The sequence below is a fragment of the Convolutriloba macropyga genome, chromosome 1 (assembly GCF_964194025.1).
Source record: "Convolutriloba macropyga chromosome 1, txConMacr16.3, whole genome shotgun sequence".
In the NCBI taxonomy this organism is placed as follows: domain Eukaryota; kingdom Metazoa; phylum Xenacoelomorpha; order Acoela; family Convolutidae; genus Convolutriloba; species Convolutriloba macropyga.
This window is the reverse complement of record NC_134468.1, coordinates 68,591,157-68,608,775: the sequence shown is the minus strand read 5'-3', so window position 1 is coordinate 68,608,775 and position 17,619 is coordinate 68,591,157. Positions and strand designations below refer to the sequence as shown.

At 35.0% G+C, this 17,619-nt stretch overlaps 2 protein-coding genes across 3 annotated transcripts in view; both read right to left on the bottom strand.

Moving 5' to 3' along the window:
• The window catches only part of LOC142350890 (uncharacterized), an 84,645-nt gene that overhangs the window by 55,506 nt on the left and 11,520 nt on the right, over positions 1–17,619 (bottom strand). The window lies entirely within an intron of this gene.
• LOC142350888 (uncharacterized) lies at positions 1,608–11,338 on the bottom strand. Its single transcript, XM_075402878.1, has 3 exons — positions 11,073–11,338; positions 6,853–7,143; positions 1,608–2,250 (listed from the first exon to the last, which is right to left on the bottom strand). Exons 1-3 carry the CDS (start codon positions 11,308–11,310, stop codon positions 1,763–1,765), a joined length of 1,017 nt encoding a protein of 338 aa, XP_075258993.1. The 5' UTR covers positions 11,311–11,338; the 3' UTR covers positions 1,608–1,762.

Genomic DNA, 17,619 nt, shown 5'->3' with positions numbered 1-17,619 from the left:
TCGTTTTCCAACAACAAAAACACAGTTCCCCTTTTGCTAATTCTGGTGTAGATTTCTTTGGACCCTTCTACATCGAAGATTCCAAAGGCATTTTAGAAAAACATTATGGTCTAATATTTACATGCATGGTGACGCGAGCAGTTCACTTAGAAACGTGTCCAGACCTCAATACAGATACGTTTCTCAATGCCTTCAGAAGATTTTGCAGTCGTCGATGCCAGCCCCAACTTCTCTACAGCGACAACGGGAAAACTTTCGTTGGCGCTTCTGAAGAACTGAAGAAAACTGTTAAAGCCTTGGACAATGACAGAATCTACAAAGCTTTAGCAGTAGCCAATACAACGTGGAAATTCAATCCCCCATACGGCCCTCATTTTGGCGGTGTCTGGGAGCGTTTGATCCAGAGCGCCAAAAGAACGCTCCTCCTCATTCTAGGATCCAGAAGACTCTCTTTTGACACTTTCCTAACAATTATGGTGGAAACAGAATCAATCCTCAACTCCAGACCACTGACTAACGTTGCTGAGCAGCCTGACAACGAGGAACCTTTGACTCCAAACCACTTTCTTATCCAGCGTCCCTTCAATAGCTTGCCACCAGGACAATTTGGAGACCAGCAACCTGCAAGCTTGAAGACATGGAAAAACACGCAGAAGCTGATGAACCATATATGGCGACGCTTGGTGAAAGAGTATCTGCCAACGCTTAGCCGACGGTCGAAATGGTCAAACAGCAACGATCGACCTCTCAAAGTGGACGACATTGTTTGGGTGTTGAAAGACCAAACACCAAGAGGCATTTGGCCACTGGGAAGAGTCATGGAGACAACGCCAGGACGAGATGGAGAAACACGAGTCGTAAAGGTAAAAACGGCTTACGGCACGTTCGTTCGCCCCGTTTCCGGTCTCGCACGCGTTTTTTCTCCGTAGTTTTTTTTTTAGATTTTTCTCGCTCCGGTTTTAGGCAACGTGAGTTACCCCTTTCCCACAAATTGATGTACTGACCATATTGACAACATTTCAGCCTACAGTTTCAGAGCCAATTTCAAAGAAGATGAGAAAAGACTTCAATCAATTGATGCCTCCGAAAACCCTTGATGCCCCCTTTGTGCCCTTGCAGCATGTTGCCAATGTTATTGCAACTTTCAAGATGATTCAAAAACCGCCAAAATTGCAACAAAAAACTTGACTCTTTTGTCCAACAACGTGAAACTTAGACGTGCTCTTTTAACAAATTAAGAAATGATTAGACTAGAGATATGTTTTAAAACAATCTGAATAGTTACTAACGCGTGAAAAGCCATTGTTTCTGTTTTGCTTCATCTTATGTGTAATATTGTTTTTATCGCTTTTAATAACTGCAACAGCAGCATCACAAGCTAAGCCTTTTAATAACGTCTACGAGTACCCAATTCTTGAGTAACATTACTCATTTTTGATGATTAATTTCACTTTTATAGATATTCAATAAGTTTGAATTCCTCATTTAAGCCCTTGGTATCTGTAAGTAAGGGTTTGTGAGCCTTCGTCAGTTTCTATGTAATTTTGTTTTGTTCCGTTCCAGTGTAGACTTCTTTGGCCGGATTTTTTTCCCAATTAGAAAAAGCATCCGTTTAATATTTTAAATCAGTCTTTCCTAACTTCTCAAGACACAAAAAGAGAAAGCAAATGTTATGTAACATTACAATGCTAGAGTTGGGAACCAATTGTCAATGTAATGTTTCCACAAAACAAAGGTGGGTACAACATTTTTTGGCCTCAAATTACTCTTTCTTCTGCTCATCGTATTCAGTTTTCTTGGTCTCTGTAGGTTGGCTGCCTTTACCCTCACTTGGAGGTTCTTCAGATCCTTCCTCGGTTTTTTTCTTGCCCCCTTCATCCCCCTCTGTCGCGGATTCAGCCGTACCTTTTGTAGGAAGGGTTTCACTCGGTTCTGCTTTCTGGGCTGGTTTTGTTCCCTCTGTTTCCGTTTGTTGGGCTGGTTCTGTTCCCTCTGGTTCCGTTTTTTGAGCTGGTTCTGTTCCCTCTGGTTCCGTTTTTTGAGCTGGTTCTGTTCCTCCTGGTTCCGTTTTTTGGGCTGGCTCTGTTTCCTCTGGTTCCCTTGTTGGTTCCTGTTTAGTGCCCCTGGATGGTCTTGTTTCTTCATTTTGTGGTGTTTTTTGAGTTGGTATGGATTTTTTGGACGGGACTGATTTGTAAGCGGGTGGTTCTGTTGGTCTGGATGTAGTGTTGTAGGTTGACATATCGGGTGCTGAAACGCATCAATTTCATATCCAGTCCCTGTCTCAATTCCTTAAGTTAGCGACAATTAACCAATTTGCATTTCTTGGGGGATGAGAGCGCGACGCCAGCACACAGATTTATAAAATTCATTTTTGCTATGTAATCATTTTTTATATAATCACAAGCCAATCATTCTGGTCTGTTATACTGCATTTTTTGCCTAAAAAGACCCAAAAAAACCCAAGAAAGGAGCGAAGTTACAGACAGAAAAATGGTTGAGGACCTGTTGCAAGATTTTAGCAAAACAAGATTTTTTAGCTTTATAAAGTTTCTGGATCTTTGTTCCGACCCCACTTTAGTGGGAGTGAAGAAATGTATACTCAAATGGGTATTTTCGTTTTGTTCAGTCAATTTCGCCAATCGATATATTCATCGTATACAGTTGTGAGTGGTATCATTAAAAAGCCCGTCCTGAGTAGAAAACAGTTAAAAAATTGTTTCGAATTTTGTTCGTTCCGTGCATTTATCGAGGTTCAATTTTTTGCAAATAGTAGACCAATTTCCGTTATTTGTGTTCACAATTTCCATAATTTTAGCCCAACTTAAAGTTTATTTTGCTCAATTTTGTTAAAGTTCTCAACAATTGTTATTTATCTACTTTTAAAGATATAGACCAAGGTCGCTGAATGGTTTGATCCAATTTTTTTTGTTAATTTTTTTTGAATTTCAGAGTTTCTCATCAAAAATGGTGGCAAATATGCTTTTAACTCTTGTTTATGTTTGCTGAAAAATGCAAACATAATTGTTTTAAACTCCAAAATAGTTAGTTTTCTCTGCTCTTCCGATAAGAGAGTTGTTGAATCAAAATGCTTTTTTTCGCTAACTTTACTCAATATGTATCCAAAAAGAACGTTCTTTGAATATATATATATATATATATATATATATATATATATATATATATATATATATATATATTTAATGATTTATTTCTGTTGCCAATTGAATTATTTCGCAAATTTTTGGAATTGGAAACAATTGGAAGATATAATTTAACGCAAAAATATATCAGGGCTGGTTTTATTCGTTGTTTCTTACTAACAAAAATTGTTTAGATTGCAGTGATGTGCTTTCTTTTTTTCAAAATTTATTTGCAATTTTAGTTGTTCATGTTGTATACTGACAAAAGTGTTTTCAAATAAAGAATCAATTAAATATCATTTCTTATTTACATCAAAAAAATCTTATGTTATTATATTCGCTTTTGAATATGAGCTCATAGTATTTAAGGCTTTGACATACAGGTTTCAAAATTTATGTTGAACTACTTGGTTTTGCCTGAACTTTTTATTCTGCTGCGTCGCAGAAATTGAGAAAATCTAATTTGCTCGATTAACTTGTACAAATAAAACTATACCTTGTTTTCAACTGATACCTAATAGCTCTTACGATTTTGTTTATATTCTCTTTATGAAGATATCAGTAAACGTTGGAACTGTGCATCTTATATCACATAATTCTGTCAACCTGTAGCTTAGTTTCATGAAAAACGGCTCAGTATTTTTTCAATGTGAGGAAAATTTTTACTTTTATGAAGAATTTATTTTTAACTAGTCAATTCTCGGCATTGTTACTAGAAAATTTTAAAAAATAGTCAATAACAGGTCCAATCGACGTCTAAAGACTGCGCAAAAAAACATGTTTAATGTTTTTGGTGCAGTTTTTATGGTTTTGACGGCTTCGGCACCGTTCTATCGCACAACTTAATAGATTTTTCAGTATTTTCTGGTGTTCATTTTTGTCGCCGCTCCAAATTTTCTAGATTATGAAGATCCTATTCCTTTCTTGGATGTATAAATGAACTAATTCAATAATTTCATAACAAAAACTTAATTGTTTAGTGACATTCAGCTAAAAAATATTTCAAAGAGTGTTTCTTGTACCCTTCTTCTTTTATTTCTTGGTGTTGTCGTAACCTAATTTAGTCTCAATACTGATAAGTATCATCAACTTTATGCTGAACTTAATATTCTTTTGTTGTTGGTTATAACGCTTGACTGATGTTTTAAGTGCTTAGAGCAAGTGTTCTCATAAGAGCTATTACGAGTTCTCAAAACTTTCACATTTCTGGTCAAAAACTCAGATTATTAAATCTTTTTCACTTGGCCCCTTTACAAAGAGGACCCATTGACAAAACAACGACTTCAAAGTAAAGTTTTGCTTTACGACTCCAAAGTAAATAAAATGCTTTCAATTTATCATCATTTCAAATGGTTTTCACAATCTGTTAAATTTAGTTGTTTGTTAAATTTTGAGTTCTATCAGTTTTTAATATTCTTTGTAGTCTTATGACTTTCTCTTGCTATTAACAATAATTAGTCCTCTAGACAGTCTTCTTAATCTGTTTTTGTTATTAATTGAAAGCCTTTGGTTGTTTTTAACTTTTGATGAACTTTGTTTGAAGAATAATAGATTTCAAACTCTATCATTTTTGTCTTGGGTTTTTTGATGTTTTTTTGTTTCTCAGCCACAATATTACACTGTTGCGGAGTTCCCATTGCGTTGAAACAATATGCATTTAAAATTTGTTAACGTTCCCTAGGAAGAGATCATTGTTCTAACTGCTGCAACACTGTTTCTGTCTAAATTATTTGACTTCCCAGCAGAAATTTTTCCTGTTATGACAGTTTTCAATGGCTTCCTCAGTTAAGGATTTTAATCACTAAAAGTAATGTAAACTTATTTTTGAACTTTGCTTTTTCTATAGTCTTCTTTTGGAATTGTTAAAGAGTCTCATCAATGACCGGTTTTATCATTTGTTGTAATCTAAAGATTATTTTGTATAAGTAAAATTTATTTGATGCCATTTTGATCTTGTTATTCAAAATGAGATTTCCTTCAAACCTAGAAATTGAGTTTTGAGTGTGATTTTTGTTTGTTTTTTTCACTTCTCATAAATGCAGGTTTCATTGGCCCCCTAATGCGTCATTATCGTATTCATTTATTGATTTAATTCTTTTCAATGGGGTCTGTCGGTTACTATTTTGTATTTTGTGAATGGTTTTTCTGTGACTGCTTGCAAAAGAACAGGACAAATAGAACTTCTGCTGTGTACTTAAAACAATTAATTTGCGTAGCAAGTCATAACCACTGAGATAAATGGGCTGTGTGGTAATTGCCTACAAACTAGCTTATATATAACTATAGTAATTACTATTTATAAGCTACAAAAGTATGACATTACTCTGCATTACTCCACAATATTACACTGATGCGGAGTTCCCATTGAGTTGAAATAATGTGCATTTAAACTTTGTTAACGTTCCCTATGAAAAGATCATTGTTCTAACTGCTGCAACACTGTTTCTGTCTAAATTATTTGACTTTCTAACACAAATTTTCCTGTTATGACAGTTTTCAATGGTTTCCTCAATTATACATCAAGAGGTACAATTGAACTTTTCAGTCGACAGCTAAGGATTTTAATCACTAAAAGTATGTAAACTTATTTTTGAACTTTGCTTTTCTATAGTCTTCTTTTGGAATTGTTAAAGAGTCTCATCAATGACCGGTTTTATCATTTGTTGTAATCTAAAGGTTATTTTGTATAAATAAAATTTATTTGATGCCATTTTGATTTTGCTATTCGAAATGAGATTCCCTTCAAACCTAGAAATTGAGTTTTGAGTGTAATTTTTGTTTGTTTTTTTTCACTCCTCATAAATGCAGGTTTCATTGGCCCCCTAATGCGTCATTATTGTATTCATTTATTGATTTAATTCTTATTAATGGGGTCTGTCGGTTACTATTTTGTATTTTGTGAATGGTTTTTCTGTGACTGCTTGCGAAAGAATAGGACAAATAGAACTTCCGCTGGGTACTTGTAACAATTAATTTGCGAAGCAAGTCGTAACTACTGAGATAAATGGGCTGTGTGATAATTGCCTACAAACTAGCTTATTTATAACTATAGTAATTACTATTTATAAGCTACAAAAGTATGATATTACTCTGCATAATTTTGGGTTATTAGTAGTTTTCAGACTGTACAGGATAAATTTAGCCTGGGCTAACTCCAATGACCTCAATGTAATCAGAATGAAGAAGAACTGCACATAAAGAACTTAAAATATTCTGGAGATGCAACGTTTCAGAATGGAATTAAGTTTTTACACTTGAAATGTACCGTTTCTAATCTGTTTCTGACCCCAGTGTTTTTTATGACCCCAATTACAAATTATATGTTGTTTTATAGCACGTTACTATGTAAGAAAATAGCTCGTGCGATTGGGGGTCATAACAGATTTATGCTCGCTAAGCTGAGGAGGGGGACAGATTAGATCCCAGAAACCAATGTCACCCAGTTTCGCTATTTCGCAAAATATCTTTAAAGTCACCGTCAGTCTCAATTTTTATCCAGATTATAAAAAACTAACCGTTTTTGTTGTTCCCTAAAACATTGGTCTGAGACGTTTTTTGTCCTGTAAATACCCCGTACAAACCAGTTTTTTTTCCTGAAAATTGGCTCAGAAACGGTCATTAACCTATCAGAAATAATGGCGAATTAAACCCTCATTTTTTTGGTTTAATTTCAACAAGGGGGGGAGAAGAAGAGCACATTATGACTCACGTTCACCATTGCTATCTTCATCATCATCGGCAGAACCCTTCTTGTGGCAACACTTTTTACATGCAGGCACAATGAAAAACACCAATATCAATATAGCAATAACAAGATACACCACCCACAACAACAGAATCAAAATATGCCCGACTATGTATATGGTTTTGTCACAACACTCCTCGAATTTTGAGCATGCCACAACTTTGAACCTCTCATCGTCGTCGTCTTTGATAGTTTGGAAGAGAGGAGCGGCTAAAGCGGTTATGGTTATCAATCCGACGAGCATTAGTGATAACTAGTGACGACAAAACGGTTTCCTCTATACAATAATTACCAATCTTGTTTATCAAAAAGACATTCCCGTTGTCATCAGCAGTTTGAATATGATAACTGCAGCATAGTCATTTTTTAAGAAAAATATAATGGTAACAAGCATTTTGCAAAAAATGCCAATTTTCGTCAATAAAACGAAAAAAATCGCCTCCCAATTTTTTCGTCGTTGTATTTTGGTACGGCGCCAAAAATTTGTTGATAAATTCCCAATAATAAAAACGCCAAAGCATAGAGAAGTAGAGACAGCTTTGTGACTTGAATTGATGATGCTTTAGCTGAAATTTTATTATTTCTTCACCAACTTCCTCCCGATTAGGATTTGTTTTTTTGTCCTTATGCTTATTTACTGCCTGAAACCCCTAAAACTTAGATATCTCTTACATTATAATTGACTTAGAGAACTGTTCTCAGTTTCCTTGTATGATAATAGTGCTCAACAGTGGCCAAAAATAAACGCAACAACATTCCTAATTGAACAGCGCCCTCCAATGAAAAAAAAATTATTAAAAATGGAGGTCCCTGGGGGAACTGCCTCTGCTAGGCCATTGTCGAGCAAACACCTAAGCATCATGCCCTCGATTTACAGTCTTGAAAAATCTTGCAGCTGATAAATTGGACAATCATTTGGAGCTTGTCTGATCTCGAATAAAACTGCCAAAAGCGGAACTGTGCGCAGAAAGCCTAATCATTGATCCAACTCACCTTAGTGGGGGAGGAGCAATAAGTTCAAATGGGTTTTTCTTTGTTCTGTGAATTTTCACTGCCCGATATATCCATTATACAGAGTTGTGAGTGGTATCATTAGCAGACTTTTCGAGCGTAGATTATCAAATTTTAAAATTATTTTTGAATTTTGCTTTTTCTGGCGAGTTGCGGATGTTTCAATTTCATGAACGTTAGCCTCACTTGTTTTGTTCACATTTTTTTGTAATTTTTGCAGCATAATTTTGATAAATTTTGCAGAAAGTACGATAAAAATTGTTTACGAAAGTCTCATTGGTTTAACGCTAAAGAATAAAAAGAGTTGCTGGAGTATTTGAATCAACTCTTTTGACAAAAAATTTGCTCAAAATTTTAAAATAAGCTTAATCAGCCCTCTTTGTCGAAATTTCCCGTAGTACAGACATAAAACTGCAGAAATTTGCTCAAGTGCAAGCTATTTTAACTTCTGTTACCTAAAAAAAGTGTTTTGCATCCAGCGGGTTTTCCCTAATATATTTTGATATTTATCCAAAATGCTTTATTTAATTTTTATATAGAGAGAACTTCGTTCCTCAAAACATAATGACGGTCTTTAAACAATGCGAAGCAATAGCCAGGCCAGTTTGGTCTCATTGTTGATTTTTGCAATAAACAAACGAGTTGTTTTTTATTCATCCCAATTACTTTCAGGTCTGTTTTTATTTAGAGACTCAAATAATGAGAGGTGTTAATTACATTTAAAAAACCCATTGAATGAATAGTGTGTTTTCTGAGTAGAACTCAATATTTTAATGATTAAGACAAATTGTTTTCGTTTTTGTTAACATATTATGAGTTCTGCCAGAATTTAAAGTCCCTTTTGTAGTCGGATGATTGAGTCTATTTAGCAATTTGTCTAATTGGCTATCTAGAACCAATGAGGAAACAACCTAATTATTTGAAATTCTTCATTCATTTTTGATATATTGACTCAACAAAGTAGCTTTTGTGGTAACAATTGGAACGTTTTTTGTTTCAGAGGATGAGCAGCTAGACCATTTATGGTCTAGATGTAAAATTTACAGTTCACATATTGTTTAGATAGTCAAGAGGCGATGTCTGTTTGGGAACAAAATTGTAGTTTTTGCGTTAATGACAGAAAAGAAAAATTTCAAATCAAATTCAATTATTGTAAGATGAACTTTACGTGAAATTCAAGGCCAGTAAATATACATAATAGTTTCCGTAAGAAAAATTTATGATTTTTTGGCATCAACACTGGTGCTTGACAAAAATTATTTTGAAATCTTGCATAATGCTTGTTCGTGGTTGGTTGTTGTCTTTGACATAGTATCTCATTGATAATCTGTCCAATTGGTTTACTGAGCATTAACAAGCTGACCAATTTACTTTTTTTTAGTTTATGGGTGGTAGCTGTCGTGACTTAAGAAAATTGTTTTCAAAGAGAGATAATTGTTTTCGTAGGTTTGCCGCATATTATAATAATTGTGCCACCCCGTAGCGTAGACTTAGCAAAAGGAATGGTTTCAAACCTTCTCACGTTAATCAGAATGCAATCTTGATAATTCGATTATAATCAATTTTTATAATTGTGCGCCTTTTCCAAGTCTTTTAGGTCCTTTTTTAAGCATTGTCTGATTATCACTTTACTGACAAGTCAAAAAACAGTAGGTAGATTAAGATTTTATAATCTTTGACAGCGTTTGATTGCAGAAAGCAATTGATTTTTTTTTATTTTCGCCTCTATTTGTTGTTTTTGTAGTTGTATAATAATCTGGATAATCACATGTTTCATTGGCAGCGTTTGGAGTACTAATGAAACCATTTAATTATATCAGTTGACGGCTATTTATAACTTTGAAATTATTGTTTTCAACGATTTCAATCGCTTTTTCTAAGTTTGCTCTTTTGTTTTTGTCTACCTGTTTTTTTCTCAAAAAAACGGGGAGAACATCTTTTCTCATCAAATGCAATTCGCTTTATAAAGCTTAGAAAATGTCTGATGCTGTTTTGAAATTGTCATTTAGTTTTTTTTAAATTAGATTAGCTTTGAGTCGCAATTAAAGCTTGTTGTTTTTATTTTCTTTTGTTATTTTTTTGAGTGTTGGTTTCTTTAATGGCAGTTATCACTGGCCCTCTAATGAGGCATTATTTAGTTTGTTTAGTGATTTGAGCTTAAAGCGACTTTTTAAATGGATACACCAATTAATTTCGAAGAATAAATTAATTTTTGGAAGTTTTTTTTTATCTCATCCTCATTTTATAGGCAATTAAGTCAAAAACTTGAGAGCGGGGTCGGAACAATATGTGCAATTGCACATTACCGAGCCTTCTTTCTCGTTATTTCGTTTTCAAGTTCAGAAAGTTTTCATGATCATTGGTTTCAATGGCAGGCAAGTTTTCTGATCGTAGGTTGTTTCAAGCACAAAAAAGACTGATCATAGTTGGATACAAACGCACGCGAATTCGAGTGTTCAAACACTGGCTTGGTGACTTCAAACAGGCAAAATTTGATCATTTTTGGTTTCACGCACAGTAAATTTTGAAGAGCAGGAAAATTCAGCTGCGAAGTAGATCAAATTTGGTTTCAAGTGGAGAAGTAGCCTGATCATAGGTGGCTTCATATACACGCAAATTCAAGCGCAACAAGACCTGATCATTGGCCGGCATTGTAAACTTTAATCGCAAGTGTCAGCTGCAGAGTTTGATTATAGTTGGTTTCAAGCGCAGGAAGGAGCAATCTTAGGTAGTGGTAATTTGCAGCATGAACAGAGACTTGAGAGAATTGGGAAAATCCGATTTGAAATGCTCTCTCGCATATAATACGACTATAACATGGATTCCACTCACCCCAATGTCATCTATACGGCTCTGGGCTGTTATCAATGCCAATTCAAACCTGAATACGGTATGTCGGGTTATAATGTTAGAGCAAGTAAAAAATCTCTAAAAATTGTGAATTCTCCAGTGTATTTTCTCAATACGATGAGAAGAAATGAATGCGCTCAATTTTGTTTTAAAAAAAATACCGCTGAAAAAAAATACCATTTAGATAAAAATACTGATTCTTACAAGAATTCACTGCAATGTTTATCGAAAAAAATCAATTATTCTTTCCGACGAACCCTCGGCCTGGGCTGTAAAGTTGAAGCCTGAAATTTTGCATAAAACTTAAAGAGGAAACAGTTCCTGGATGCAATTCATCATGAACCAGAGTGAGTTGGCCTGGTTCAGTTTGTTTATGAACACCTCTGGATAAATAGTGATACCATCGTTGAACACCAAACTGTCGCAAAGTATTATCAAAATATACGCCCAGAATGTCAAAAAAGACATAGCCCCGAAGAAGATGAAACCCATTGCTGTGGTCTGGTTGTATGGACATATGGGGTATGCGAAATAGCCGAAGAGAAGAAGTCCGATGCACATTGTGTGTATTCCCGCCCAGCAAAGGTTTCTGGCTGAAGATCAAACCCTTCTTCTGGATCTAGTCTGTTTTACATCAAACACTTACACAAATCAACGGATATTGCTTAGCATCTTATTGACATTCTGTACGTTCATTTTCTTATGTATAAAATCTGGGATCTTTTCCGTTGATAACCTATAGCCCCCCCCCCCCCCCAAACATGGTAATTATACCATAATGGGGGGGCTATAATTTCATGGGGGGCTATAATGAGAAAGACCCAAATATGGCACGTGCGTCTGGGGATCAATAATATGTACCCACTAAGCTGGGGGGGGGGGGGCACAAACGGATAACATCCAAAATCTGACAAAGTTAGTCTAAATCTGAAATCAGGGAGAGAAAGGAAAAACGCTTTCTTCATTGAACTGAATTGACTTCATCACATCATTAGTCATGGTTCATTCTGATTACAGCCTTAGCCTCCCTGGGAATTACAGACTCGACATTATGGTATATTTATTCTAATTAGGAGGGGGCTATACCTTATATGCCCACTAATAGGGAGTGTTATAAGGGGAAAGACCCAATTCTTGTAAAAAAAATTATCGAGTAATTTATTTGTCAGTTGTAGACAGAACTCACAAAAGTTCATCTTGATGTCTCGTCCAGGGTACTGAGGGATCTTAGCGAAAGAGCTCTTTCGCTAAGATCCCTCAGTACCCTGGACGAGACATCAAGATGAACTTTTGTGGGTGGGGGGGGGGGAGAGAAGGGGGAGAGGGGGGGGGGGAAGCAGATTTCGCCTCAATATCAAAAGAGTCTAGACTCTTTTGATATTGAGGCGAAATCTGCTTTCCCCCCCCCCCCTCTCCCCCTTCTCTCCCCCCCCCCCCACCCTGCTTAATGGGCATATAAAGTATACCCCCTCAATATTGCGGTAGTTATGCCATTATGAGGGCTATAATAATGGGAAAGACCCGTTTAGTTTACTTTAAATTAGGATCTTTTCCGTTTGTGCCCCCGTACGTTATGCACCCCCAATTACAGAGCACGTGTCTCACAGTAAATCATTATGTAAAAATATGGCACGTGCGTCTGGGGGGTGTGCAAATGATATGCGCGCACTAAGCTGGGAGGGGGGGGGGGGGGGAGGGGGGGCACAAACACAAACGGAAAAGATCATTAAATTATATTATGGAATAAAAGAGGGTTTGATTTCCTAGGAGCTTTTTGTAGTCGTGGTCGATGATTAGTTTTTTGACATCGTCATCGTCTTCGTTGGGTTTCGGTGCCTTCAGATCAGGCATGGTTGCGGTAAATAAATTGCTTCCACGTGAATCAAATAAATAAGTAGTACTAGAGGTGCTTAATTGACTAAATTATCAGTGATCTTTTCCTCTGATCAAGTCCATAGTTACAGCAACAGGCTAAATTTCATTGTGCAATTCTGGAAAAGTTCACAAACGGAAAAGTTCCCTGAAACTTGTTAAATTGACAACCATGGTTTTGCGTTTACTCTGAGTTTCCTCCTTCACAATTTTAACACGTGGCTTTTGCTTATAGGTGAAAAGAGCCGCCAATTTTGGAAAAAAAATTTGCCAGACTGCAAATTATAATTTGCTTATTGAAAATGAGGGTCCTTTTTGAGGATGAGGAGGCAATTGAAGAGGCGAGAAGCAAAGCCCGAATTAGCAACATCGAGGTATTTTTATAACTGATTTTTGCAACCGCTTCATTGCAGACCCCTGAAAATATATGATACTGTTCTATAAATGGGCTACAGATAATGGGAAAGAGGCAAATATTGTCCTCCATTAATGGTACAATTTTGATAATGGCTGTTTTTAGTTTCGATCCCCGTTGCTAAAGAGTCCAAAATTCGTTGAATTCAGTTTTTACTGAAGCTGTGTCCACCAATACTGTTTATGATTGGTCAATATGCTAGTCGATTTTGAATTAATCAGTTGACCTCACACCACACCAAAACTAAATATTCTCACTTTCTGCTATTTCTTCACACAATGGCTTTCAAATAACTCTTTTTTGCAAAAATGGGTTTAACAAAGAATTGGCACAATTCATTTAGTATTGGCCGAAAGAAAAGTTAGAAATATTATCGCTCATTAAAATATTGAAAAAATAAATTACTCGCTAATTCAGTCTTTGTTTAACATCAAAGACATAGGAAGAGTCACAGCAAGAGGAAAAAAATAACATTTGATTCCCAGACAGAGATGATTTTTAACTCCAATAAATTCATATAAACGTATTATAGTTACTAAAAAATCTCCAAAACAATGGCAACGATTCCATTTTTCCCCACCCATTTTAGTAGGGAAGGAACTGTATACTCAATGGGGTTTCATTTTTAGTGCAGTCAGTTTTTGGCCGATTGATATAATCATCGTGGAGGGTCGTGAGTGGTATTACTAGAAAAGCCGTCCAGCGTATAAAATATAACTAAAATCGTTTTTTGAATTTCGTTTTTTCCCCAGAGTTATCGAGTTTTCAAATGTTGTGACCATTTGACTGATTTTAGTTCTTACTGTTCACATTTCCGTAGTTTTACAAAACTTTTGAATATTATGCTGACACAATATGTTGCAAGGGTATTGATAGTGCTGTTGGTTTTACCTCTCGAACAAAAAGAGTGTTATTGAACTGTTTAATCCATTTTTTGGCTGAAATTTTTGCTAAATTTTTTAAAGTTCTTTTTCATGAAAAAAGGAAGAATTAAGCTTCTTTAGTCTCCTTTGTTTAAATTTACCGGATTAAAACTCCTAATGTCTGCCGCCACACTTTTTTTTGAGCTCTGAAGATAGCTAGTTTAAATCGTGCATTCTTTGAAAGTGTTTTTGAATTGAATTTCTGCGGGTTCTTTCTAAGTTCACTCTGTAATGAAGCAAAAAGCTGTAAAATGTTTTTTTAGTTGTTCTAGCACTTTTTGTTTTTCTGTAGTTAATTGCAGAAAAGAACAATTCTAATCAAGGCGTTTTAATGACAGTTCTAATTGACTTCCCGACGAGTCTCAAGGAAACTATCAAGTTTTGCGATCGAAAGCTGCTGGTCGTTTTGACTTTTAAAAATTACAAAATTTAAAACCAAATAAGCAATTATTTTGTTTTCTTTTGAGAAATACGAGAATCTATGTTTTGATTTATGTTTCTGGCTAACGTTTTTAATTTTTTTTAGTTAACTCTTCTCGAAAATTACAAAAATACCTTCTCACCTTTTCACCTTTTCACTTTTTGTTCTTCTTTTTAACAATAATTACCTGTTCTCGCTATTAAGAGGTCACATATCTCATTAATGGTGTTCAAAGAAGGCGCAAATGATGATATCTTATTTTTTACGGATTAGATAATGGTTTTAACGGCTTGGAAACTATTTTCTTGCAAAAGTTAATGGAATTTTTTGCGTCTGAACTCGTCGTTTATTTCTGGATAACGACAGATCTCAAAGTATTCACATAGGTGGTATGAACCAACAGAAACCTATTTAAAGAATTCGGTTGATAGCTTATGGTTTTCATTATTTGAAATTATTTGATTTCAAGAAAACATTAACGTATTTTTTTTCAATTTTGACAATTTTGTTCTGTTTTGTCTACTTGTTGATACTTGTTACAACTTGTTACGAGTGTCAGGAAGGACTGGTGTCAAGTTTTTTTCTAGTGAAATACAAATTAATTTATTTAGTTTAGATTTTATTTGACGCTATTTTAACTTTGTTATTATGTAATTTTAAAAAAAAAACAAACAGACATTGAGTTTGGAATGCAATTGGTTGTTGTTGTTTTTCTGGTTTGTCATGACTCGCAGTTTCAATAATGGCAGGTCTCATCGGCTCATTAACGTGGCATTATTTACCTTTCTAAATGATTTGAATTGTTGCTGGTTTTTGATGCATACATCAATTACTTTGGTCAATATGTGGGTTTTTTTAAAGTTTTTTTATCTCTTTCTCATTTGGTAGACCATTAAACCAAAATGTGGCTGAGTGGGGTCCGAACATGAGGTGAGAACGAAAATAACCAAGCCTCCTTGTTTCAAACTTGTCTAACTGATGAGCTATTAAGTATCGCGGTTAGAAACCGTGGATAACATTGACGGTGTGGACAAAATTGAAGCTGGGTGTGAACAAGAGCGAGAAAATCTTGTCACTGTGTTTCATCCACGCTTCCTCAAAAACAGTTATCGTGGATAATTGTGTTGGATATGTCCAAACATGAGAAAAGTTTGGTGAAGTTTGCTTTCCTTGACAAATTTCCTACTCGCTTTATCGTAAAAAGATGGTCGTGATTAAGAGTGACAAACTCGCGCAAATTTACCTCGGCAAACTGCAACTTTTGCTACAAAATGAAAGCTAAAAAATAAATCTAATTCAAATCTCATTTATTTTCTATAATTGCTTTAAAAACTATTAGTAATTGTAAAATTGAATGAACATACAAGTCTTAATAATTTAAAATAAATTTATCGCGTACATGACACGCTTAGACCACTCCCTTGTTCGCCCCCAACACTTTCGAGTCATTTCCACGTCTATCCATATAATATATTGTGGGGGGAGGAGGAGGAAGAGGGTAAGATTATAGTTTTAGCTTGCCAGGTTACTACTCATCATCACTGAAAAAGAAAATACAACATACAATTGACAAACATTGAATATGATTATAAACTAACTACACTACATTTTGGCAGTGATCTGAAACTGCCATTTGGGTTCCTGCTGTTATTATTTTCCTGATTATTGTTATTGTTGTTGTTCAAATTTTTCAAATTTTCATATTTCCTGTCCAGACATTCGACTGTAATAACGATGGCTGCTAATGATAATACGACTACTCCACATACTAGAAGGGCTATGGCTGTCTTTAAGTCTCTCACTATAAGTCCACAACCTAAATGCGAACGGGTCTCCATTTCCTTGGTGAGGCAGAGGGGTCCCCATATGATTCCGATCAGACCGACCAGAAGAATTCCTGAAAAGAATTCACACCAATTGTTATTGTAAAATCACAGCAATGGATCTTTTATAGCATCCCGTTCGTTCCCATCAATGGATGAGCGTTACACAATTAAAAATCGGAGTCCATCAATAAACCGCACAGTCGGAATCATAATACTATCTTATAAAAATCTTGTAAGTCTCTTGTATCAATTGGTTGTTTTATTCTAGGGTCTTGCATGACAAAAATTTTTCTCAGAAAAATTTGGAAGTTAAACGGTTTTATCATGCACATTCTTGAAGATGCGTATGGTTATCTTGCAAGTTCATTCTGATCAAATTATTATTATCATCTACTAGTTGCTTCAGAAAGAATTCGTGATTGATTTCTGTTAGTAAAAAGATATGTTGATAATACGACAGGCTGAAAAAAAACGGTTCTACTTCTTTTCACCCCGATTCATTTAACCCCGCATATCTGAGCCTCATATCATTTCAGCCCTCCATCATTTTAATCCAGTATCATTTTATCAAGTCAGTTCAGATTCAGCACGTAAACTAGTTGAAGTCTCCGAAAAAAAAAACATTTTTTTTTTAAAATGCGTTAGTTTTTCTTGTAAAATTTGAAAATTCGTTTTTTCATGTTTTTTTAAAAGAATTTTTTGTCACCAATTCTTCTAGAATCTTTATCAAAACTCCTTCATGCTCTGCAGTGAGATAATCGTGATCAAGACTCAAACAAAAATTTTTAATACATCATTTTTTAATGGCCTGAAAAAACAGTAGAGAAACAAAATAAATCTATCTAAAACTTCAATAGCTCTGAGTATTGTCCCAAAACCGTAAATCATTGGACTCCAAAAAATTGAAAACAGATTTTTTGTACTGAGTTTTTAAATTCTGTGGAGTACTGCATTTGATTGTCTTTCAACTCACCCTATACCAAATTTAGCAAAAAAAACCCAAATATAAAAAAAATTGAGAAAATTAACAATTAACCAGCTAATTAACAATTTGATTAATTATATAACATTAAAAAAGTGATAACTTATAAAAACTTATCCTGGCTATCTAATCTCAAAACGAGAACGAAGAGTAATTAAACTAAAAAAGCGATTACAAATTTCTTGCTATGCTCTCCGCAATTCTTGGGAGCTATGTGCTGTGTAGTTGACGTCATTAAGTTTTCAATTAGCTTCATGTATACTCAACTAACATTTATTCCGTCAATTACAATGAGCAAAAACCAAATTGAGAGTAAGAATAAGTCATTTTGAGAGTGACAATAAGAGAAGGAAGTCAAACCTGATCAATGAACTTATCAACCGAACGAACGCAAAACTCGGCCTAATAACTTTAAAAGTCACGCCAAGCAC